This window comes from Cololabis saira, chromosome 10, assembly GCF_033807715.1.
Source record: "Cololabis saira isolate AMF1-May2022 chromosome 10, fColSai1.1, whole genome shotgun sequence".
NCBI lineage: Eukaryota > Metazoa > Chordata > Actinopteri > Beloniformes > Belonidae > Cololabis > Cololabis saira.
The window spans coordinates 17,228,060-17,253,903 of NC_084596.1; the positions used below are offsets into that span (position 1 = coordinate 17,228,060).

At 39.5% G+C, this 25,844-nt stretch overlaps 1 protein-coding gene across 1 annotated transcript; it reads right to left on the bottom strand.

Moving 5' to 3' along the window:
- Window positions 1–2,241: 2,241 nt before the first annotated feature.
- Window positions 2,242–25,844, bottom strand: LOC133452496 (kinesin-1 heavy chain). Its single transcript, XM_061731841.1, has 26 exons — window positions 25,478–25,844; window positions 18,599–18,686; window positions 18,435–18,508; window positions 18,218–18,322; window positions 17,516–17,564; window positions 17,312–17,367; window positions 17,127–17,214; window positions 16,904–17,028; window positions 16,617–16,721; window positions 14,964–15,109; window positions 14,615–14,763; window positions 14,093–14,280; window positions 12,935–13,003; window positions 11,893–12,099; window positions 9,468–9,611; window positions 9,199–9,390; window positions 8,966–9,083; window positions 8,365–8,420; window positions 8,001–8,110; window positions 7,678–7,779; window positions 7,468–7,528; window positions 7,275–7,346; window positions 7,029–7,133; window positions 6,615–6,831; window positions 5,264–5,399; window positions 2,242–5,051 (listed from the first exon to the last, which is right to left on the bottom strand). The coding sequence occupies exons 1-26, from the start codon at window positions 25,601–25,603 to the stop codon at window positions 5,048–5,050; spliced, it is 2,892 nt and encodes a 963-aa protein (XP_061587825.1). The 5' UTR covers window positions 25,604–25,844; the 3' UTR covers window positions 2,242–5,047.

The following is a 25,844-nucleotide window of genomic DNA, read 5'->3' on the forward strand; positions in this document are numbered from 1 at the left end:
CTCATTAGCAGTTACTGAGAAGAAAGATGGAGATGACGAATGTACGGCTGGTCCAGAGGTGTCAAGTAACTAAGTACAAATACTTCGTTACCTTACTTAAGTAGAAATTTTGGTTATCTATACTTCATTGGAGTCATTATTTTTCAGACGACTTTTTACTTTTACTCCTTACATTTTCACGCAATTATCTTTACTTTTTACTCCTTACATTTTAAAAACAGCCTTGTTACTCTATGTCATTTCAGCCTTTAAAAAAAACTATCCAGTTAAATTGCTCCATTCAGATAGAGTGAATTTGGTTGTGGTTGTTTCAGATGTTCTTGTCCAGTTTTGTTCTTACATCCGTTCCCTCAGATTCCTGCAACTAAACTTGGATGTACATTCCAATAAAGGTTAGGATAAATGATAACATGCCTTTGAAGTTTGACTTTTTGCACCATTACAATACTTATAGGCAACTAGTCATCATATCTCCTGCTCTCTGAAACACATGTTAATGCTCAATAGTACACATATATGGTTCTTTAATATATTTGCATTATACTAAGATGCATTCATTTTCAATGGCTTTTGTCCTTAATGGCCTTTTCCCCCTTACATTACTTTTACTTTTATACTTTAAGTAGTTTTGAAACCAGTACGTTTATACTTTTACTTGAGTAAAAAGCTTGAGTTGATACTTCAACTTCTACAGGAGTATTTTTAAACTCTAGTATATATACTTCTACCTGAGTAATGAATGTGAATACTTTTGACATCTCTGGGCTGGTCCATCGGTCCCTTCGGAAATGTCCTTAGAACATTTGTTTACGAAGAAGCACATCAGAAACCTCCTTCCTGGTTTGAAGGTCATGTGTTGTGATGACTGGGGAGGTTATTTCTGGTCAGGAGGCAGTAAAAAAGTGCCTGATGGGCAGGAGTTACCGGGCTCATTTTTCTGGAAAAACAAGAGAAACTGATAATGGACACGCGTTTGAATTTAATGAAGGAAGACAATGTGATTACATTAAAAAATAAAATTTAAGCAGCAGACTGGAGAGGGGCATTTATTCAAACTTTGCCTGATTATTTGGGAGGGAGGATGTGCTTTGGCATCATTTAAGGCTGCTGGCGACAAAGATAATTAGGTGATTAGGTATTCTTTTGAGGGGTAGGGAGATCACCTGCTTGCAGAAATTTCCAGGGCTTGGTTGGGTTTTAATTTGCTGCCCTGCTGCTTGTATTTACTTGGGTGCCAAGTCTCAGCAGATACTTCGACCATCTGCTGGAAAAAATAAATAAATAAATAGAAGTGGGCAGGAGTTGATCAGCAGCTCAAGCTCACGTCCCAGAGTCTTGCTGGTTGGCCAAGTTTAGTGCGTCTTATCTAAGTTTTACAAGGATTCACTTCCTGGAGAGAAAGGATGGCTGGTTACAATTTAAACAGACAAGGGAGTTTTTACGAGTTCCTTTGTGTCAGATGGAGTAAAAGACTTGAGCAAATAAAGATGATCAACAATTCAGAAAAGACTGAGTTTGTACCAGGAACAAAATTCAAGATATCAATGAAACACAATTTAGACATTCTTTAATCCTGAATGAGTTCATTAGTTTATTTTCTGTATACCCACATTAACATAAATTATGACTCAGCTACTGTGTGATCTGTTAAATCTTAATTTCTTTGAAGGATAAATTAATGCATAATAAATGTCATTGAATTAAATGTTATGTGAATGACATTTTTAAAGTTGCAAAATCATTAATTGTCCAATTCCACTGGCACGTCAGATGAACATCTCTGTTGTTCTTCCACCCACGACCAATACTCCCCTTCCAATTGTTCATGAGCCTACATTGTGGAAATCGATGCAAAACAAATTAGTCCAGGTCCCCAATGCATGCTGGGAGGTTTTCAATATATTCACCTCATGTAAGTGCAGCTAGATCGTTATCAGATGGCCTGAAATATGAACTCAGACCATGGTTTCAAGGCTACTCATTCTCCCTTAAACTCAAAATAAAAGAGCTTTTTAGAATAGTTTACCCAGAATTCATTCCTCACCATTTCCAGAGTCAAATTATTTGGACGGCAATCTGATCGTTAGGGTGAATAAACTGTGCTCCATTGATAAAAACGTTGTGAAGTTCCAAATGCAAAGGTGGTCAAACATCATTTTTCCCCAGTAAAATAAATCACCAAATTGAGAGAAAATCCATGTGAAAGCAAGAAGTAAGACTTTAATGACCAAACACAAGAAGGACAGTGTTTCTCATGATTATTTAATCACACATACATTTACATCATGCAGTCAATCCAAAACTGTGACCTCATTAACGTCCCGTCTCCGTCCATAATCAGAGCCCCGCTACTTGTGCCCCAGTTCTCCAGGAATGATCCAGTACCTAGTCCATTGATGGATCCCCAAAACTGCCCTTTAAAATTGACCAACTATTACACAGTAATAAAAAAAAGTGGCTACACTTTTGTTTTTGTTTTTTTTAATTTAGAATTAATGGAAAAATTTAATTAAAGGTACACACCACAAGAATTCTTAGCTGTACTCATTTACTATGCCCCTCCCCATTTCATATCCAGTTTTGATGGAAGGTCCGAGGATAAACATTTTGAGGTCCATGCTGCAAAGTCTTCACTAATCTAGAAAGTTACACAGACGTCTAGAAAGACACCAAACACTGTCCTGTCGTATACGAGCGAGGAGCCACTACTCCTACCGACTATGATTTCCGTTTACTTGATCTCAACAAGCGGTTCCTCCGCAGGGCTTTGGAAACTTCTTATCGACCTCCGTTCATATGCAGCCACACATGGAGTGTTTATCTTTTCTGAGTGCAGATACTGTGAAGAAGCGCTATTAAACCCAAGTTTCTTGTTCTGACAAAACAGGTTTTAATATGACACCTTTTGGATAAATCCAACCCCCCCCGTCTTTTCTTTTTGAGCTGGATTTGCTGCACCGGTCCTGGTTAAATACGGTATCCTGTTAATGGAGGATTCTTTGATCCATCTTTCTGAACTTCCGCACACAAGCTCTACTATCCACTGGAAGAAAAACAAAAAAAGTATGTATATATATATATATATATATATATATATATATATATATATATATATATATATATATATATATATATATATATATATATATATCTATCATGTTTCAGCTTTTCAGAAAGAGCGACGAAAGAAGCCTTCAATAAGAAAATACACTGAGAACCAAAAGCCAGTGTAAGAAAAGCTAACAGAAGAGGTGTGGCGGGACCACTGCTGCAAATACACCCTGATCTCACCTGCCGCTCGACTGATATACAGTGTAATTTACAGTATATTGCACTTGCACAAGATGTTAGTGTTCTCATGCCGGGCTTACAATCACAATAAGCTGTTTGCCAATGCACTGGGGCTTCACAGGGCTTAAAAAACAAAACAAAACAAAAAAAAGATGTGGTGGGAATCAAGATGAAAAAAATATTTGACAAAAGAAAAACCCCAAACACAAAACAAATCTTACACCCCCTCCCCCTGACTAGATTTAGTTAAAGAAACCTTTCCTCCACATGACGACAAGATTTATTGTGCAATTTCAGACCCTGCTCTCCCTGACTGTCAGATCAGCGGCAAAGGTCTGAGCCATCAACCGACACAGTCGCCCTTCCTTCAGAAGAAAAACAGAAAAAAATCTACACCATCTCTAGAACAATAAAAGATACAGTACATAAAACCCAGCGTAACACAGGCGTTAAATCTATTAGAAACAACAGAATGGGGGGGTGGGTGGGAGAAGACAAATGAAGAAGCGAGGCACCCTTGAAAAAAGAAGAATTCATGACACGTCAGGTTTGGGATGAGTGGGACGAGTGGCAGGGACCCGGCTGGACAGGACGAGGTTTGCGTCTACGCCTGCAGGCTACGTGCTCCCGTGTGCGGAGAGATAAATAGTGTCCGTTAACAGCATGATTAAACCACCGACCAAAGTAAAAACAATACATTTAACTACTTAGCATAGGCTAAAAAGGTGGAAGTTTGTCGTGTTTGTCGGATCATTCTCCTCTTTTCTTTTTCTCCTCTTTTCCTTCTACATTCTTCACTTCCGTCTGATGAAACCACCAGTCATGAATATAGCATTTATTTTTAACTTAATGATAAAAACAATTGGCCTCCACAGGTATTCAGTTAAATACATCTAAGCTGGCGCACATCCCGGCCCTTATGTTTGTTTTTTTTAATCCTTCGTTTTAGCCGCTTGCTGTCGTCTCCTAACAACTTTCTCAGCAAAGAAACGTGTGCGGTACGGCCGACTCTACATCTGTACAACAACTGGACAGAACAGCAGTGCTCGACGCCCTCTAGTCAATTCAAAACCCAACCGCTTGGTTTTTTTTTTGGTGTTTTTTTTTTTCCTTTAAGAAGCATGTAAAATCTATCCAGAGAAAAGTGTGGTTAACAACCAAATATAATGAAATATACAGAGGTTAGCCTACAAGGGTCAAGCTATTTCTCGTGGTAGGGTCTCCTCTTCATTTTTTTTGTTTTTTGGTATTTTCTTTTAAGTGTTAATTTTTATATATTTTTCTCGGATCTTGCTACCGTTACATTCAGCTTGGCACAGTGCTGAACTACTCGCACAAAAGACCACGGATGACAGACTGTGCAAAACAAAAACGAAACCGAAGCTACACATTCGAATCGCACGCGGTTTCGCTCGCCAAGGCTGCGTTCATGACTGCGTTTGGTTCAGTGAACAAGAATATTACTCTGCCTTTTTGTAAATTAAAATAAGCTTCCTTTTTTTTTTAAATTATATTTTGTATGAGAAAAAGAAGAGATAATTCATAATGAGAACAAGTGGAAAGTGTGGGGATTTGGGGGCTGGAGCTGTACAGGCCAGGAATATTTATATATATATATTTATAATTCAGAAACTCCTTCGCGGCTCCGAAGCTGCAACAGGAGCCCGTTTGCTGTAATGGAATGACAGGTTGTCTGGGCGGGTGGGCAGGTGATGTTGGCTTCTTCTGTGATGGTGTTCTTCTGTCCCACTGCTCTTCAACTGATTAGCAAACAAGAAACAAAAAATAAATAAATACATAAGGTTGGTGAACAATTAATGCACCATCAAGCCCCTGAGAAGCTGCAGGCTCTTGAAAACATAAACGGAGGAAGTATTTCTATTCATGCACCGGCTGTCTCCCAAAGACTTCAAAGAACTGCAAATGCTGACTTTATAGTAAGAAATAGTATTTGAAAACTTTGAACACTCACTTCTTGTCGGGCTTGACGTTGCCTCCCCCCCTGATGGAAACCGCCTGGCTGTTCTGGTAGAAGCTTCCGCCGGTGCGATTGAAGTTGGGGTGGGTGGGAGACGCCACCGGCTGCTGGCCGGGCCGGATCGGCTTGGCTAAAAGAGAGCATTTGTTTTTTGGCAGTGTTCATAAGATTTGCATTTAATTGAAGAAAATATAAATGGGTTTAATCCAAGAACAATAAAAGAAAATGCATCAAACTGAGCCAGAGTGTCATAAATCAATTTAAGTCCATAAAAAAAAAAAAAAAAACACACACACACACAAAAACTTCATATTAAGCTTTTGCTTGCTGATTTTTTTCCATGGTAAAACAGTAATATTTACGGAGCCTGTAAGAGCTCAAAGGGAGGAAAAAAAAGTAACTTTGTGGCCACGTTAAAGTTAATCGAGAGCACGTTATGTGTCATCGTGAGCACAATTTATTAAAGCGTGGGTACGATTAACAAAGCGTGCGCACATTTTGGAAAATTGTGCGCACATTTTGGAAAATTGTGCGCACAATATATCATAAAATCATGAGTACGATTTACTTACCCTTGATCAAAATGTAATAAACGTGCGCACGTTATATTCAATCGTGCTGTAATGCGTCCCTTATCAGCCATAAGGGCATTAAGATCCTTTAAACATGGATCTCCTAAGAATTTACCATGGGTTAGGCATGGCGCAAAAAGAAATGCTGGCAGCTCTAGCCACCCAACATGGTATAGTGATCAGTCTAGCCACTTTAAAAAGAATGCTTATAGCAAGTAATCTCCGCCGTCGGAATTATGATGATTTAACCAAATCGTGCGCACAATTTAGTAAAAAAAATGTGCACACGTTTTATTAACTCGTGTGTACGATTGATTAAATCGTGTTCATGATTTAATAACTCGTGAGCACGTTATATTAACTTGTGCGCACAATTTAATTAAACGTGCACACGAGTTAATAGAACGTGCACATGAGTTAATTAAATGTGCTCACGTTTTATTAAATTGCGCGAACGAGTTAATAAAACGTGCGCTCGATTCTGTCAACATTAAAAATATATTGCATGATCCTTCACAGGCTCCGTAAATATTTCTGCACTTGCAGTCGAATATTAAACTTTACTTAGGTCACCGCAGTGTAAGGTTGACAACGTTTCATTTGCTGGAGAGAAAATGTGTCTACTTTAAAATGCTACAGACCCACGTCTAGGGGCTAGAAATAAGGTCATCTCTGAAAGAGCGATGACAGGATAAAGTTTCCATCTCTAACAAACTATAACAAAAAAATGATGAATAAAATGATGCACTGAGGCCTGCTCCCTGTGTACTGACCGATCTGAGCCGAATGGCCCCTCCTGGCCATGTTCTTGGCCCTCACGGCCTCCTTGATGCGGTCCACCTCCTGCTGGTAGCGCTTGCGGTCACGTGCAGCGTTCTCCTTGGCTTCCTTCAGAGCAGATTCCAAGGCCTTGACCCGCTCAGCCGTAGCTCGAAGACGCTTCTCAAGTTTTGGAAGCTCACAGCGAAGGTCTGCATTGTCACGAACCAGCTGTGGAACAGTTGGCATCGACTTAGAATCATTTCATTTTTGAGCGCTCGACATCAGATTATGAGTAGGGAGGAAAGACAAAGCAACGGCACAGATCAGTAAAATGATGTATAGGTCGGTAAAACCAAAACATGGAGTTAGATTAACAGAGAGAACAAATGGAAACCACTGAGAAGCTGTTACCATTTAACCCGTACCTGTTTGTGAACCTTGGTGAGCTGCTCAAGATTGTTCTCAAGAAAGGATATTTTCTGTTTCTGTGCGGCGCTCCCCCCTGTGTCATCCGAGTCCATCTCAGCACTCTGCACAAAACAAACAACCATGACATCTCCGCTGGAGCCACATGCTTCATATTTGGGAAATCATGGAAATTCTGTGTCGTTTGTTTCGGTCGTACTCAAGTCTTCGTCTACTGACAGATGATAAACAAAGTTATAGTTCACCTTTTTCACTCTGGTGGCCAAATCTTGAACGAAGAGTTTCCTCAAGTTGTGCAGAGTCTGCAGCTCTTTGGCCTGGGAATGCAAAGGATTTTAACTTAATGGATACAATAGTTTTAGATGTGTTCATTTAGGTGTGAAAACACAACCGAGGCCTCCTGTGAGCTGAATCATCAGGTAAGTTAAACACACTCACCACTGTCTCCTCCAGACCTTTCAGGTCCTGCCTGGCCTGCTCCCGCCTGTCCTGCATCACCCTGAACAACAACACACGCTAGTTAGAAACACATGCTGCACATGTGGCCGTACACGCATGCAGGAGAGGGAAACCACAGATCTCTTCCTGAACGTGGCCGGTGAATGCTTCGTCAGCGGACATGTGTGAATGCGTGTCTGTGAAACGTACGTAAGCTCGTGCAGCTTGCGGCTCTTCTCCTGGTCAGTGGATTTGAGTTTCTCGTGCTCCACTCTGAGCCTCTCCTGCTCCAGCATGATCTTCTGGTTCAAACTGAAGGAAATTTAATCACATCTTGAATAAATTATCTGAGAATATGTTGAAATCCTGCATTCATTTCCACTCGTGAACTGTGCGGAAACATTGAGGTCCACATGGAAACTCATTACGAACGTAGCATCATTTTGATTTTCCGTTCTATTTTAAATCCACATTTATTCTTGTTCCTGCTGTTTTTGCAGGTAAAGCAGCAGAGAACAACATGTCTGTCTTACTCCTGCAGCTCCGTGATGAGTTTCTCCTTGTTGTCCAGCTCGTCTCTCAGGCCGCTGATCTGCTTCTGGTGAGCGTCACGGTGGGAGTGGATCTGCTTCTCCACTGCTTCCTGAACACACAGTAACAACACATTTTCTATTACACACATGAATATTTGACTAAATCATTTAAATATAAGTTATGCCTGGGAGAATCCATTGCATAATTACTACATTTAGAAAACAAATTGATGTGAACATTGAGCCTGTTTAAAACGAGTACATGACTTTCAGCTGTATTTGATCATTTTGCACAATAATACATTTTACAAAGCTACATGTCTGTTACTTGCTTTTTCTTTTTTAATGTGAACCAGGAACTCACCTTGACTTCATTGGCAGTCTGGATCTCATTTTCTTTCTCCATAGCATGAACTTTCTCTGTAATATTGAAATACAGGACATTGTTAGAGAACCAGTTCGTATCCCCATCCATTTTACAAAAAAAAAGTTACAATTTTCTTTTGCATATTTTTTCAGTAAAAGCAAATATACATAAAGCAGGCGACCATAACCACCAGAGTTAATTGTAAACCTTTTCAAAAACATGATGAGCTACATGGAAGGCTTCACTGATCTGCAACAGCACTCCATCATTCAGACACCGGCCATTTCTACATAAATGCTCCTTGCAGCTTCACTAAAACTCGCCGAAGGTCACGAAGAGGAAAACCCACTTCAGTTTAAGACAGAATAGCACATCAGAGTTTAAGTAAGGACTATCTCCTTTTTACATTAACGTTCATACCCAACAGCTAAGCCTTGTACTGGGAAAGAATATATTATGGTGGATGAGGTCACCTGAAAAATATTTTTGTCCTTCATGCTTCATTTCCTTATTCAGGTAATGTGCTAAAATACTCGGGCCCTCACTTATCGCCACAAATCCTCTAAGGTTTTCAACCTCCTCTCAAATACTGACGTACCCTGAGCACTGAGCTTCACAAGCTCCTCGTTGAGAGAGTCCACGTTCTCCTCCAGCTGCCTCTTCTTCTGCTCCACATTCTGCAGGTACTCGGTCAGGGACTTGATTTTTGCCTCATGCTGTGGACAGAAGTCAAAATTACACATAGTGTGATACGAGTCCTTCCAGAACAGAAAGGATCAGAAAGATCCGCGGCTGAGGCTACAAGGTTACCTGGAGTTAGGTTTTGCATACCTGGGAGATGCGTAGCTGACAGGCAGCCAACTCTTTTTCATTCTCGTCCATCTTCTTGTTGCTCTCTGACTGAACACCCTCCAGCTGTTTGCAGCGCTTCACCATCGTTTTCACTTCTGACTTCATCTTACTAATGTACAGACGGGCCACTGTGAACTCCTCGTCTATTAGCCCGCTGCCACCCTCATGTTGCTAAAACGGCAGAAAAAAAAAAAGTTATGACAAAACAAACGCAAAGTATGATCAATGAGAAAAATGAACAGCCTTACCTTAATGTCATTGCTGCCGACGGCGATGCCGATCTCAGCCAAGTCTTTAAGCAGTGACGACATCATCTCAGTGACCCTCTTCTTCTGGTGGTTGGACATCTCTTTGAGCTTCTGGAGCTCCAAATCCAGAGATGACAAGATGGACTACAAAGAAAGTTAAGATTGTCAAATAAAACTAAAAATGCTCATTTATATTTATGATTATTTGTTTGACCTGGTCTGATCTGTAACAAAGCAAGGTTTTTGTGTATGAATTACTGTTGAGCTTGGCTACCAAATAAGAGAAATTAAGCAGTGCGTACATTTATTTTTTGCAAAACATAGACATGTCCATTACTCTGGCAGAGAGCTGGCAGCACAGCGACAGCAGTGGTATTACTTCACTAACAATGTCGGCATCCATTTATTGACACAAGTCAAGCTGTACAGAGAGGATTTCAGATAAAAGGGCAGCATGGAGGCTTTCGTCAATTTTCAGGGTAAAGCAGCCTGACTATACCCCTGATAGTAAACTAAAAATCTTATTAAAAATGCTGCATGGGAAATCACCAAAGGAAAAGTGAAAATGGATGTTGAGTGAACACGTTTTTGTAACTTGTACAAGTAGTGAGGCAAGTGTTTGAGTGGCCATGAAGCAGTAGAGGACAGAAGAAAAGCTACTTTACAAATGAGAAATCATAAAACCACACCCAGGGTTAAAGCTCATTCTTATAAAGTGTTCCTCCAGCAAGGAAATACGTCTAACAGTCCAAACTAATAAAGAGTGCCACCTGACTCTCACAATCAATGAAACCACATCTAGTCAGTTTATTGCTCCCTTTGGACTCTCTCTCACCTTTCACATCACCATGACGACTGCAGTTAAATTATTGGCATAATCACATTTAAAAATGATTGTCAACTAAATATAACTTAAGGCAGATAGCGTGAATTTAGTCCAGTTTTATTTATTTTTTGTTGGCCTCACAGTGAACTTTTCTAGATCCAAAGTATCAGAAGTTTGGACTCCCCAATCCAATCTCAAGTAGAGACTGAGGTGTATTGAATATTGGGGTCGTATACACACTTCAACTGTAGTAGCTTTACATCTGCAGCAGCATAACTGCTTAAAAGGTTGTAGGAGAATTCCAATTAAAAAAAAAAAACATCCAAAAATTTAAGCTGGGTGGAAACATGGCAGAAGTGAGAGAGCTTGTTAATTTGATTATACACGTCCAGCTTCAACACAGATGAATACGGTGCTCCTTCAGCTAAAACAGTCAAACAGCAGCAACCGGTTTCTGATTTGCAGCAGAAAAGGGATATTTCTTCCCACTTTGGCTGCGTAATCAAAGCCAACGACAGTGTGATTGGCAGCTCAAAAAGTCACGCTTACACAGAGCAGTAATACGATATAAGGACAACAAACAGGTCGACTGAATTCCTCCCTGTGGATAGGCAGCCCAATGCTGTGGTTCAGAAAGGAAATCTCATGGGCTTTTGGCGATAACACTCTCAACACAACACTTCTGATACCACACTACCCAAGCTGTGCCAAAACATTTGCAGCATGCAAGGTATTCTGCACAGTGTGCCGTCTATTTTGCTTCACAATTAACATTTTGATTTTCTGATGTTTGCTTGGTGCCACTGCTCAGCCTCCCTGCACCCTGGCTAGATTCCTCATTGGATCCAAAGCCTGCACTGTGGCAAGACCAGCAGTTTTGTGTAAAGTAGGCTACAGAAGAGCCAGATAATGAAAGGAAAATAACAAGCAGCATTCTTATGGCATTATGCATGAAATTGTTAAAAAAGAAAAAGGAATAAAAACTAAATGGTTAAAAGTGCAAAAAAGATTAACAGCAGCTCATCAGAATGAGTTAGAAGATTTTTCCAGCTCTTTGCATGACTCAACACTGAGGAAGCTGCATGCACTTATGACAAGATGATCGCATCTGGTGGTGGTGACGTAGCTTTGTTGTTTAAAGAGACTGTTTGGTTGGGCGGGAAGTTAACAAAAAAAAAAAACAACATTTTTTAGCACTAGCATGGCAGCCCCTGTGACCAACTGGGCCAGCACCTATCCATGCTGGACCCTCCTATTTGGTTTCTTGCTTGTGTTGTTCCCTCAGATTTAAGTCGCTCCAGATAAAAGCATCTGCTAAATGACAGTAGTAGCATTTTTAAAATGTTTTTTAAACCATCTTGTTTGTGTCCACTGACATGAAAAGTGGGTGATTTTCTTTCAGCTTTTCAAACATGCAGACGTGTAAAGTATATGCTTTAATCATTTCCTTTGTAAATGTACTTATGATGTGTTGTGTGCAACACTGGACTGAGACTGGGTATCAACAGATAATCCTAAATTACTCTGACTGGTGTTACGATCAAAGAGATCAAGTCATCTCTGTTGCCAGTATTTATGGGCGTGCCATTCCTGACTTACAGACTTCTGGCTGAGCTCCTCACTGATGGCCTCGAACTCCTTGGTCTTGTCCTCCACCTCCTGGCTCTTCTGATCGTAGTTGACAGCCAGCTCCTCCAGAGCCTGCAGCACCTCCTTCACCTCCTCCTTGGAGGCCTCATTCTCGGCCTGGAGGCGGTTCAGCTCAGCCTGGAGGTTCTCGTGATCGCGGCGGGAGGAGACAAGGAGCTGCACGAGGGAAGAATCAGTGGTGAAACAATCTCTAAGTGTTTACATCACATTGTGCATGTTTAACTTTTGGTCTTAACTAGGGCTGGGCGATATATCGAGATTTTAATATATATCGATATATTTTCAAACACGATATGGTACGAGACAATATCGTTTATATCGATTTAAAAAAAAAAAAAAAAAAAAAAAAAAAATTACTTTTTTTTTTATGATTTTGATATAGCTTATTTTGTGACAAATTGACTTGAATGTTTTATTTGATGTTTTACAAATGTTTTGTTATTTGCACAACTGTCAACCTCAGTGGAAAAGTCTGCCTGTTACTGTCTACATTGTATTAATTGCACAGTGTATTTTAATTTAATTGTTATGCAGGAAAGGGATATTTGTTTTATTTTATTCAAGAAGCATTTTTATTCTATATATGCAGGCAGTTTATTTTTATTTCATTTGTTTTATACATTTGGATATTGTGCAGACCTCTGTTAATAAAGGTACCTGTGTGACATTTGGCACGAGGCTTTGACTTAAAACTGACTGTTTTTTTAAGGGTTTGCCTCAGAAAAAAATGAAGCTAACAGAGATGCTATGCTATAATGCTTTGGGGGAAACCCCAATTAAGGCACAGAAAAAATATCGAGATATATATCGAGTATCGCCATTTAGCTAGAAAATATCGAGATATGACTTTTGGTCCATATCGCCCAGCCCTAGTCTTAACAACAAAATAATAGATCAGTAATGGTAATAAACTGCAGGTTTACCAGTATACCAAACCCAGTACAACAACCTCCCTTGCCTCCCCTCCACCTGTTAGAGCACCAGCACTCACCTCCTCCTGGTCCAGCATCTGCTGCTTCAGCTTCTCGGCCAGCTGGCTCTGCTGGTTAATTTCCTCATCCTGTAAAGAAAAAACAGACGCTGCAACATTAACATTCACACCAAATGCCACGTGTACCGCAGCAGACCACCGGTACAAGCTGGCAGACTGCAATAATCACACAGCTATTGAAAAATAAACTATAATCTTAGTTAAGTGGCAGACAGCGACATGGCAGAAATGTGTCATTCGTATTTCAGCAAGTTTAACGAGGCGCCATTTCTTGGAGCTGTATTTCAAAATCTCATTCATAATCCCTAACAGCAGACCCAAACACCGGATTTCACAAAGGCATAAACTAAAATCAAAGTAGTGATCCTGTTCTAGCATCTCTTCACGTTTAAGAGACGACATCGGGTGGTGTTCATAAAGTAACATTTACCAGCAAAAATTTAGAATACTTATATCTCATGAGATCAGCAATAATGTGGATTACACATCAGCCGTGTTGCTTTTTTCACTTTCATATTAGCAGGAAGGAAATTATCCACTTGTTCTCTGTTAAAAAAGTATTTAAAACTAGTGATGCACCGAAATGAAAATTTGTGGCCGAAACCGAAACCGAAAATAATAATAAACACTTGGCCGAATACCGAACAATACCGAACATGTTTCTTCAGCAGTTTTTCATTTATTTTGCCAATTTTTTCATCATTGCATAAATCAAATACATTTGATTTAGACATGCTTTTCAAAGAAAAAAATCTTTTACAAAATTACAAGGTAGAAAATATTTATTGAACATAAAAAAATGAAATTTTTTTAATTTCCCAGCATTATGTTGTTTTGGTTCCACCTCCTGGTGAATGTTAGGTAAAATTCTTATGGGGTTAGTTTTTGGTTGGCCAACGATTTATGTTTGTGGTGCGCAACGTTACGGGACGGAGCGGCCAGTCTATTTCCTTATTTTACAACGCCGTTATTGTTCGGTTTTTTTCCCACTTATTCCACCGAACACCGAAAGTGTTTTTTTACCATTTTCGGCCGAACAATTTCGGTTACCGAACAATCGGTGCATCACTATTTAAAACATTAAATATATGCAACTCTCTTCTCAAACGCACATTCATAACTCTTCGCCACAAACTTCAGTTACACGCTTTCGTTTACCTTATCGTCCAGCTGCTTGTAAAGCTTCCCCAGTTCAGCCTCGCACTTGTCCTTCTCCACATCGGTGAGGCGGACACCGGGTACGTTGGGCGTGGAGGCAGGTTTGTCGTTGATTATGTTGTCCAGGGCCTGAACTTCGGCGTTGGCCTTCTCCTTGTCAAACTGCTCTTCCACTGGCACATTCTCACCTGAAGGGGGATGGCAGAACACATTAGTTAAGATAGATTGATAGATATACTTTATTTACCCCAAGCTGGAAAATTGTAGTATAGCGGCAGCATTACACACAGTGACGGTGGACAGCGTACAGGATAAGAATAAGTAACTATAAGAACAGACTGTACAATATAAAATATCAAGATATGTACAAAATAAAATATCAAGATATAATAAAATAGCAAACGGTAATAAAGTGTTTTACAAAGAGTATATACAGTAAATGGCAGTGTGTATAGGAAATTAAGTTGTATAAGAAGTTAAGTAGGAGTAGATGGACGCCATTTCTCCATAGCGATGGCTCACCATTCCTCCAGCGGTTCAGCTCGTTCTCCAACCACGTGATGGTGTTCCTCAGAGTCTTGTTCCTCTCCTTCTCCCTCTCGTACTTCTGCTTCCACTGCTCCGCCGTCAGCTCAACATTCACTGTTACAGTGTTCTTGATGGTCTTTGCTCTGAATAAGAGAAAGAAAATAGTCAACGAGAGCAATTCTAATCATAAAAATGGGGGTACATAAAAGAGTGCATCATTCCAACTCCTCTAACTTTATTTGTATATAATGTATGTTCATCATTAAGCTCTATACAAGTGATCACCACCAAAACTATCCTTCTAAAAGCCATGTCGCTGTCGTCTTTATTTTGGCCTACCAACCTTTGTCCGAACATCAGGGTGGATTTGGTTTCAGCCTCATTATAGGAGGAAGGTGAGCAGCAGATGACAATGGTGGTTCGACAATTACCACCCAGTGAATCCTGAAGGATACGGGTCATCTTACTGTCTCTGTAAGGGATGTAGGGCTGCCAATACAGAACACACATACAGTATAAAGTTAGTCAAGTAAGAAGTACACAAGATACTAATTCAGGGTTTATACAGCAATCCTTATGTTAAATTTAATACCAATTTAATACCTTTTTCACTACCTTCAGATTTTGACAACATTAAGTGTTAATCACGGATCTTTTAACATTAATACAGATTTTGACCTATAGAACACTATACAGAACAGATTTATAGACTCATTGATATTGACCAGATGTTTTTCAAACATCTGGTTCAAACATTTTCAAAAATTGAAAATTGAAATGGAATTTCACTTTGTGAATGACAATAAAATAGACTGCTTAAAATGTAAAAGGTAAAAAATAATACCAATTTAAAAAAAAATAATACCTCTGACAGTGAATTTAACACTTTTAATGGCCTTAAATTTGGCCATTTTCATTTATCACTTTTTAATACTTTAATATTTAAAACCCTGCGGAAACCCTGTAATTTAAAGATCATTCGTTAGATACAAAAAAGTTCTTGATTAGAGCCTTGATTCGATTACTGTCCATTTATGAGATAAGATGTATTAGAATCTAAGAGATACACTAGTCTGACCATGGGATCTCCTTCATTTATGGATTTTTTTGTTTAAATACATTTAATAGACACCTACGGTTAAAACAATAGCTATTTTTAACCTAATGTTGCGCACTAAAATACTAAAATTCACAAGCACTGAACCAGAAGGATATAACGAGTCATGCTTTTTACAACTTGAGTAAAAGTAACTGGCAGTTATGGGATAACTTAATATATGATTAGAAGAGACACAAAGTGCTGAGCTGCAGCAGCGGCATGTCGTTTTTTCAGACTATTATGCTAAGCTGGGAGTGAGGCATCTCCGGACAATCATTAGTTTTGTTTTAGACCAACATAAATGCATCAGCAACTGTCTGCCGCAGGTTGTTTACAGGGAGAATGAACCACAGACGAAACAAATACTTGAAGAGGGTGAAATTGCTGTGAAAAGCTGAAACACAACATTGCTGGAAGGAAAGTTTTTATCTGCTGCAGTTATTTGTGTAGTAAAAAAGTCTTGTAGATGTTTGAAAGGGACGTTTTACACTCAGATAACTGAAAAAGATGTTGGTTTTCATTTGGAACACCACGCTCCGGGCTATACAGCCGGAAAACACTGCAAGCTTGTCTTTTCTGTTCTGTATCAATAGCAGGGTGTGTAATTAAGATACTGCAACCTGGGAAAAGAAGAATAACTACCGACAGATCACTATAACGAGATTTAAAAAAAATTTGAAACATAAAAGGTTCATTACACTATGTTGTAGTTAAAGAATAACCTCAACAAGGAAACATCTGTCGCCAATCAATAACTAAGATTGTAAATTCAAAAATGAAACTCACAGAGTACCAACCGAAAGACACTCAAATATCTTTCTGTAGCACAGATATGAACAGATTTAGGAAATAACCCAAAATGTTTGAACTCTCCAGAAGTGAATTTGATCTACTGACCGTTCCCTCAGCCAGTGCCGAGATGACATTTCCCAGCGATGACAGGGACTTGTTGATGTTCTTGGCTTCGTCCAGCACAGCTCCCTCGGCACCCGTTTTACTGACCTACCGATCATACAGGACAGCCAGAGCTCATTATGAATCCTTAATGGTTACGACAAAGAGTCGTAATCCAATCCCCAGCAGGAATCAGAAGCACAATCGTGGTACAGTGTGGCTCAAAAAAACAATTGACTGCCAGAGTGTAATGAATACTAAGTGATTGTATGTGAAAGGCTTTAGTTTACCTTTTCACTACCAGCAAGATCCACCAGGTATAGCTTTCCACTGAGTTTCTGCTCTGTCTGAGTGTTCTCCTGCTTAACATTAATCAGGAAGATACTGTGACTCCTGGAGCTGTGCTCGTTCATGTCTGATGGAGAGAGAGAGAGAGAGAGAGACTTGGTCATTATCCTTCAAGATGATGGATCTATGATCTGGGTTTTTGTAAAGAGCAGGAGCATATCTTACTTGTGACTGCTACATGTCTATTAGATTTGCCTTCATCAATTGTATCCATCACTTCATCAGGGCTGCAGACGAATCTTTCAGTGCAGCCCTTATAAAGAACAAAGGAAAAGGAAACCATGAAGGAAAATGATTCGCCTCAGTAGTTTTACCGGGTTTCTGAGAAGTGTCTGGGCTGCAGGTCTTACCTTGACGTAGGGTACTCTGTTTTTGTCTTCATGAACTGATAAATTGGTCTTTGACACTGAAAAGAAATTAAACAAACCCTCTCATGAAGTAATCATTTCAAAATGTCAAAGATACAAGACATTTTCACTTTGACGTTTGAAAATTAAACTCATTTTAGGATAACAATCAGAGGAGTTTGGGGATTCTGTGTTAAGTCCACTTACCATCCAAAAGATCTCGGATCTTGTCTAAGTAGATTTCAAAATACGAAACCTGTGAACAGAGAGTTTACTGATGAGATAACAGCAGCACAGTAACAAACATCTTTAAAACAATTTAAGAAAAATGTAAGTACAAATCAATGTTTAGAGTTAAGGAAAAACCCAACATCCAGAAGTAAAATATTGTCACATCTGAGCTGGATGGCACAGTGTTTTGTTATGGTATACCAGCAACATTTAAAGCAAGATTATTTTTTGCCTGATTGCATAACATTTTCTTCATTCAAAAGCTTGGACATACATTTAACATTCGTTTGAATGAGTAAGGTGTCCAAACTTTTGACAAATAGTGCATGCTAAGGTGTTTTATTTGAGATGTATTTCAAATATTTCAGTCAGTGAGCAGCACCATAAGAGTAAAGATCAAAAATGTCAAACAGGAAACGTGATGCAGCAGTATAAAGCAGCAGGCTACAATGAAAGGCTTTTTTTTTTTTTTTTTTTTAAAAAAGGAAGTTACCACTATTTTGCTATTACTTAAGAGTTTCTGTTTGAAATTTGGATATAAAATATTAAACGTATAAGCACATAATATGACTGAAGGATTAGAAATTATTTTGTGTTTCTTTAGATGTCAAAGCCACTCCGACTACTGTAGAACACCTCCTGGGTTTGGCAGTACAACAGCACACGTCCTCTACTTACTTTGATATGAAATTCCAGGTTTTCATCCATGGAATAGATGTAGTTGAAGATATCTTGCACTATTCTGGGGATGATGCCCATTGCGTCTGTGTCATGGAGGTTCCCCTGCAAACAAAGCGCAAATGAGTGGAACGGCATGTGTAAAAGGTACAAACATCATTCAATCAAGACCATCCACCTTTAAAAACAAACATTATCTGTCAGCAGTCATCGTTACCTCCATGGTGTGTGTTTTGCCAGATGATGTCTGTCCATAAGCAAAAATAGTTCCATTGTATCCCTCAAGAACATCTACAAGACATGATGCAGAAATTAGATAAGCAATAATTTATACCTGTAATAGCAATACAAGCTAGAAAGTAGATATATGCAAGACCTCACCTTTTACAATCTTTTGGGCACAGGCATTGTAGACTTGTTCTTGTGTTGTATTTGACGCAAACACTCTGTCAAACATGTATGGTTTACCCTGACATGAAAGATAAAAAGGAAAATGTGATTAGGGCGGGTAATAGATTAAGTCAATCAACGTAAATTTTTAAATAATATGATTAAATCAAAACAACAACAACACTTACTCCAAGTAGAGTTCAACATCCAAAACATCTTGTTTTATGTTATTTAACAATTGTTAAATTGTAACAATTATGTTATTTATAATCAATATACCATGACTAATGATGGAGGACATGGATAAGGACATGGAAGAGAACAAAGGAACGTCCCAGAGTCCCTATGAATCCAGCATGATTCACAGCAGCAACTGTATTTCAGCTTACTTGGAGAAATACAGATTGTGGGTATACAACGGACACAGGGGGGCTTGTGGGTAATCCATCAAGTCCATTCTTTTGGATACATTCTTTTGTAGGAGATAATACAAATTAAAAAGGCAAACAATTTGTTGTCACTCCTCTGCTTTTATGAGTTTGTCTTTTTTATTAAACAGCTGTGCCAGGAATTTGGTAAAACCTTAATCAATTAGATCTACCCTATATGCATTTTGATCAAACAAAAGTTCTGTCATCATCTTCTTTGCTCCAAATTTTAGGAACAACTGTCTGAAAACAACTGACATATTTTCCTATTCCTTGTGGGGATTCACATTCTTGAAAGAGGGTTAGAGTCCTTTCCACTGTTTCACTGAGCAACTATCTTGTTTCCTGAGCCAGGTTCAGCATTGTTCGGGTCTGCAAACACTTAACTATTTTTGGTACCGTACAATGCCCTCCTGATTGCTGTGCATCTTTTGTACAGGGATATACAGGGATTTGAATGATATTTAAAGCCTATAATATAAATTATCAATCAATTATTTCTTACACCTTAATTCTAACCGGTTACATACATGTTTTGGAATTTAGGACCAAGAGACCTTGTTTATATAAAAGTCGACTATGTTTTTAGGATCACAATGTCCCCAGGAAGACAGAAGGATTAAGACCTTTTCTGGTATTTCCTTAAAAAGTGCGAAGTGATGCCATAATTTTCCCTGTAAATCTTTTTCCAGGTTTTACTTGTCTAACTTACCCCCCCCCCCCCCCCCAATATGTTTTACAAAACAAGACTGTTTGGCTGTTAAATAAAATACTTTTGTGTCATAATTTACTTTTTACCATACATTTAAATATGCTGTGAGCCTGAGATAAAGGGAAGAAAAAGGGTTATTACATTCCAACATCCAGGCCCCTTTCAGATATCAATATATAAGGTTTAAAAGACTCAATTATTTTAATTAGTTAACTGTTCTTCAAACTGGAACCCAGTAAAATAAATAATTTAGATAGTATCCCGTAAAAAGTCTTGATACAAACAATGTATAATTTGGTTTATTCCCCCCAAAAAACATGACTCCTTTTCTACTGATTGACTATCTATTAACTAAGAAGTCAAGGTCCTAACCTGTTTGAGTACACTGTTATGTAGAAACAGAGGCAGAGTAACTAGCCAAGAAGAGTCTGGTCCACCTTTCTAAGCCTGCAGTTGAACAAGCAGCTCTCCTGTGACACATCAGTTGCTATAGCAACACAAAACAACTTGTCCTCCACCTCCTCTATCCTCACTTGGACCTTGTTGATTTTGGATGTAGAACACAAATTAGCTCATACTTGATGTCAGTAGTGACCAGCTTTTGGCACTCTCTCTTTCACTCGGGGATTTCACACCTACGAGCTCTAGCCCACTTAAAAACACACTAAAGTTTGTTTCCTGCTTGTTGCTCTTCATTTGTAAACTGACCATTTGATGTTTCTAAATGCTCCACCAGCAGCAGGAGCTTGTAGCTTTATAGGGGGGAAAAGAAAGGAGAAAGGAGGCACTTAAACTTTATTTTGTAGATTAACTTGCTGATTCTTTTCGTCTGACAAGAATATTTTGGTTTTTAAATACCTTAAGCAAATACAAACATTTAAGCATAGAACTTGGGGGGGAAGAACAAACAAAAAAAACAACAAATAAATGACTTTTTCCAGTGTAAAGTGCATTTACTGAAAGAACTCTGATAATCGCCGAAACATGTCAGGTATTCAAAAACCTAAATATTCTTGTTCGACGAAAAGAATCAGCAAGTTAAATTGTAAGGCCGTGGACAAAATGAACTTTATTAAATCATTTATTTTGTAGTGCTTCTGCACATTCAGCCTCCATTCCTCACTGTGGCCAGTGTTGTCTGAACATTACCAAATAATATCATTGCAAATGCATGGAGGAACTACCGGTAACGACATTTGCAGCAATTATTTTCAATACCTGCAGTCCAAGACTGCATTTCAAGTGTTAAGTGCCATGATGTTCCTAACCAAACGATGCTAAACAAAGCAAGTGTCACCTTGAAGATATCGTTGATTAGCATTTATTAGTTTGGAGCCAGAAATGCCTGTAAACCCATTTTTAATCCAATGTGAAAGCACACATTTGTCACAGCCTGGCATTAAAGCAATAGAATGTTTACCAGTACCAGAGTTACTAAGACCACAACAACTGAGACCTCCCCATTTTTCACACCAGCTCATAATCCCTCAATAGTTAGTAACACCTAAACTACAGCGATGTGCAATACTGACCAGAGCATCTTAAGACTTTTGCAATTCGTTCTACTTCAATGGCATTTAACCCTGTCCAAAAACAACAGCATTATCAGGACTGCCAGTTGCTGTGAGCAAACAATAGCTAGTTGTTACTGCTGTTTCGGGCCTTGTTGTACACTTCTGTCTAATGGGATTAATGGCTGAAATTGCCATTACAGGGAAATGATTTGTTTACGTGTTCATGACAGCCTGTCACAGTCCTCCCCTCCTGATGTCCTCAGCTTACTTTGATATGAAATTTGAGGTTATTCTGAACAATCAACATAATTATTGCTGTAGAAAACAGGAAATCTGACTGTACTGATGTTGGTGAAGGTTCCTGTTCTTAGAATGAAAAAAAGTAACACTGAACATTTCACATTACCCTTTAAAATGTGGGATGGGCACTTTACTGATCGCTCTAATCCCTTTCTTTCATTTTATCTTTAAATGCACAATTTCTTCTCTTTCTTGTGTGAAAATAGGGAAAAAGGGAAAATTAAAGCAAGGTTTTATGACCTGATCTGTCAGTGTACAACTGATAGAGATGTATGAATAATTTACCTGTTGCGCACTCTTACCTCCCTGGCAAAGCTAGCTTTGCAAATCAAACCTGCTACAACACTCATACTACCCCATCTACAAGCTTCATCTCCTTCCCTTTCTCTTGAGGGAATACTGCAAGAACAGTGAGTATTTTTATGTGGAGAATTCTCTGTCCTCAAGTAAATAGAGCATCAATGTGCCATCGCTATGGCCTGGCTCACTAGGGGTCACTTGTGCGATGCCCTACCAGCACAGACTGTGGTGGGATTCACCACCAGCCCTGTGATGAAGCAGTGGTGCTGAGGCTTCAGTCTCAGTATAGCACCCACACCCTAGATTGTCTCATAATGGATTAAAAACAAAATGCAAGCTAAGTGAGCCGGTCACCCTTGCTAAGAGCATAAGCAAAACAAAGTACATCAGTATAATAATTGCCCTCCCCACCCAGAGAGATTGCCTAGTGCCCAGGCAACCGCCTGCTCTGATTGGTCGAACAGCTGGTAACCAGGAGAGAAAACAAGGGGATTACCCTGGAGGCCCGTGCTGTTGCTGCTTATGGGTACTGTAAGGCCAGTACTTCTCAAAGCAGAAACAAAAGAAGAGACCACTAGTTGTTGGTTTGAAGCCCTGGATGTCTCTCACAATGTGCACTGGTATTTTGGCACCATGACTGGCACTCTGAACTGGGCAGGGCCACACCACGCCTTGGGGGCACAGACAGTACGTTTGCTCACAGTCGAAGGCCTGATGCCAGTGTCAGCAACGCTATTGAAGAAGTCAGCACAGTTATAATGGTCTTCTGTTTTTCATGAAGAAATGAAAAGACCTGTTGTTTTCTCCATTTTACACCTAAGGCAGAAGTTTAAATCAGAGATGAATGAGGTCAATATCCATTCATCAAAAACGTCTACGTTTATGAATGTCATTTAAACGTGGAACTTTTGCTTTATAGACTATTTTAAACTGTTTCATGAGAGAGCTTTGCCAAAGACGGCAAAGTTCACAAAAACAGTTGCAATGACAAAGTAATGTTTAACCATGTTTATTATGATATCACGTTACCTTTTGCATGCTTGGCATGAATAAATCTTTGATGATGTGCTTTTAAATCAATATAAATATAAGGAATATGGCCTAACCACTTCTTTTAATGCTTGATTTTCATATGCCTTATAAATATGGTTCGGACTGTCCACAGTTTAAATAATAAGTACCTTTCATGATTTTAGGTCATAGTTTTCAGATATAGAGGAGAGGCATACTTTTCCATGTCAGCAAAAGGAATAGAAGGTGGTCAGATGCTATGTTGACTGGGTTCACAAAATCAAAAGTTATTTTTTGTTTGTTTTTGTTGTAGTAATCATTATTTTGATAAGGCACTCCTAGGCATTTCCTCCCTTTGTCAAATGGCCTTTCCATGCACATCAAGTTCTTGAGGGTCTGTATTAGTAGAGGGCTGTTGATACACTTTTTAATGGATGTAAAATGCACTTATCATGCAAAGAAAATGTTTTTTTCTCTTATAATTAAAGAATGTGTGATTAAAGTGCCAATTATCCTGCCACTTAATAAAACTGCTCCCTTTTCAAATGACTCCTAGTGACCATACCTCATCGAGGTGCATTTCCTGTACCTTGATGAAAGAATAATTCTATTTAAATAATATTCATTCATCTCACTACTTCCCATATGATCTACTGGCAGACAAGCTGTCTGAGACAGGTGGTAAAGCTCGCTGTTGTTGGCTTTGATTAAGCTAAACTGTCATGTAGCATGAGCGTGCGCGTTAGCCACAGCCAAATCAAAGCTGGCTTAGGCTTCATGCTGACGCAAAGTGTTTTTTTAATTAATAGCTTTACAGTTACAGATGCACAGCCACTTAATGGTGGCTGCTGGTGAAAGTGTGACTTGTGCCAGTCAGAGTGGATGTGGCTTTGTTGAATGACAGCCATGAGAGGACAAGTGCAAAATAAGAGTCATTTTAAAAAGGTCTGAAATACAATTTTAATAAGCCTCTTTGGAGAACAAATAGGTTGAATAATAGTGACTATCATGCTGTGTGGCGACAGAAGCTGCAGCTGCTGGTGCAAGTGTAACTTGTTCCAGTCAGAGTGGATGTGGCTTTGTTGAATGACAGCCACGAGAGGACAAGTGCAAATAAGAGTCATTTTAGGGTCTGAAATGTGAAATATAATCCTACTAAGCCTCTTTGGAGGACAAATAGGTTGAATAATAGTGAATATCGTGCTGGGTGGCAACAGAAGCAGCAGCAAGTGTAACTTGTGCCAGTCAGTGGCTTTGTTGAATGACAGCCAGGATAGGACAAGTGCAAAATAAGAGTCATTTTAAGGTCTAAAATTTTGAATACAATCCTACTAAGCCTCTTTGGAGGACAAATAGGTTGAATAATAGTGAATATCGTGCTGGGTGGCAACAGAACCAGCAGCAAGTGTAACTTGTGCCAGTCAGAGTGGCTTTGACCGCGGTTGAATTGGTTTGATATTGGATATTATGAATTCAACACCCATACAACTTGTGATACATACCACTGATTTTGGTCAAACCACTTGTGATGTGTTCATGGTCATCTAGACTATATATCACAAAACAGTAATTATTAAAAAAATCATATAATGGGCTGATTTAATGAGGTTTAATGAATTCAACACCTATAAAACTTGTGATACATAACACCGATTGTTTTCATTAAATCAGCCCATAATATGATTTTTTAATAATTACCGTTTTGTGATATATAGTGTAGATGACCATGAACACATCACAAGTGGTTGACCAAAATCAGTGGTATGTATCACAAGTTTTATGGGTGTTGAATTCATAATATCCAATATTAAACCAATTCAACCGCGGTCTGGCTTTGTTGAATGACAGCCATGATAAGACAAGTGCAAATAAGAGTCATTTTAAGGTCTGAAATGTGAAATATAATCCTACTAAGCCTAAATAGGTTGAATAATAGTGAATATCGTGCTGGGTAGCAACAGAAGCAGCAGCAAGTGTAACTTGTGCCAGTCAGAGTGGCTTTGTTGAATGACAGCCATGAGAGGACAAGTGCAAAATAAGAGTCATTTTAAGGTCTGAAATGTGAAATACAATTTTAATAAGCCTCTTTGGAGAACAAAAAGGTTGAATAATAGTGAATATCATGCTGTGTGGCGACAGAAGCTGCAGCTGCAAGTGTAACTTGTTCCAGTCAGAGTGGCTTTGTTGAATGACAGCCATGATAAGACAAGCGCAAATAAGAGTCATTTTAAGGTCTGAAATGTTGAAATATAATCCTACTAAGCCTAAATAGGTTGAATAATAGTGAATATCGTGCTGGGTGGCAACAGAAGCAGCAGCAAGTGTAACTTGTTCCAGTCAGAGTGGCTTTGTTGAATGACAGCCATGAGAGGACAAGTGCAAATAAGAGTCATTTTAAGGTCTGAAATGCTAAATATAATCCCCCTAAGCCCGTGTGGAGAACAGACAGGTGTAATAGTAGTGGGTATGGTGCCGGGCGGCGGCAGCAGCTGAGAGGTCAGTGCTGCTAACGGCGGCTAACAGGACAATCAAAGATGGCGTCCAGCTGACTGAGCCGGGGGGGGAGCGGGGGGTAAATCCGCCCTGCTGCCCGTCAATAACTCACCCCGATCACCACGTTCTCCTCCCCCTGGAACTTGGGGATGTATCTGTCTCCGCGGGACACCTCGGAGCTGTTGAGCGGCCTGAAGCGGCACATCACTTTGATGGTGCACTCCGCCGGGTCGGCCATCTTCCCGCTGGACGAGGAGGCGACACTGGCGGCGTGGAGGCGAGCGCGTACCCGCGAGAGCTGGATCCGCGGGGACGAGCGCGGCTCTCTGCGACGAGGGGCGAGGACGACCAGCCGCTGAAAAATATATCCTTGTTTTCCTTTTCAATCAATCACTTCCCTCTCTGGTTAGGAAGCCATGACACCGGTGGATCAGGGACCGTCTGCCTCACCCGCCTCACCCCTCCTCTTCCTCCTCCTC

Bases quoted from the DNA above. Each gene is read 5' to 3' on its own strand.
- LOC133452496 (XM_061731841.1), bottom strand. From the start codon at position 25,603: ATGGCCGACCCGGCGGAGTGCACCATCAAAGTGATGTGCCGCTTCAGG. The intron at 17,215-17,311 runs GTAAGACCTGCA...GTTCTTTATAAG, and splicing joins ACAGAGTACCCTACGTCAAG to GGCTGCACTGAAAGATTCGT. The intron at 8,421-8,965 runs GTACGTCAGTAT...TCAATATTACAG, and splicing joins TGTGAAGCTCAGTGCTCAGG to AGAAAGTTCATGCTATGGAG.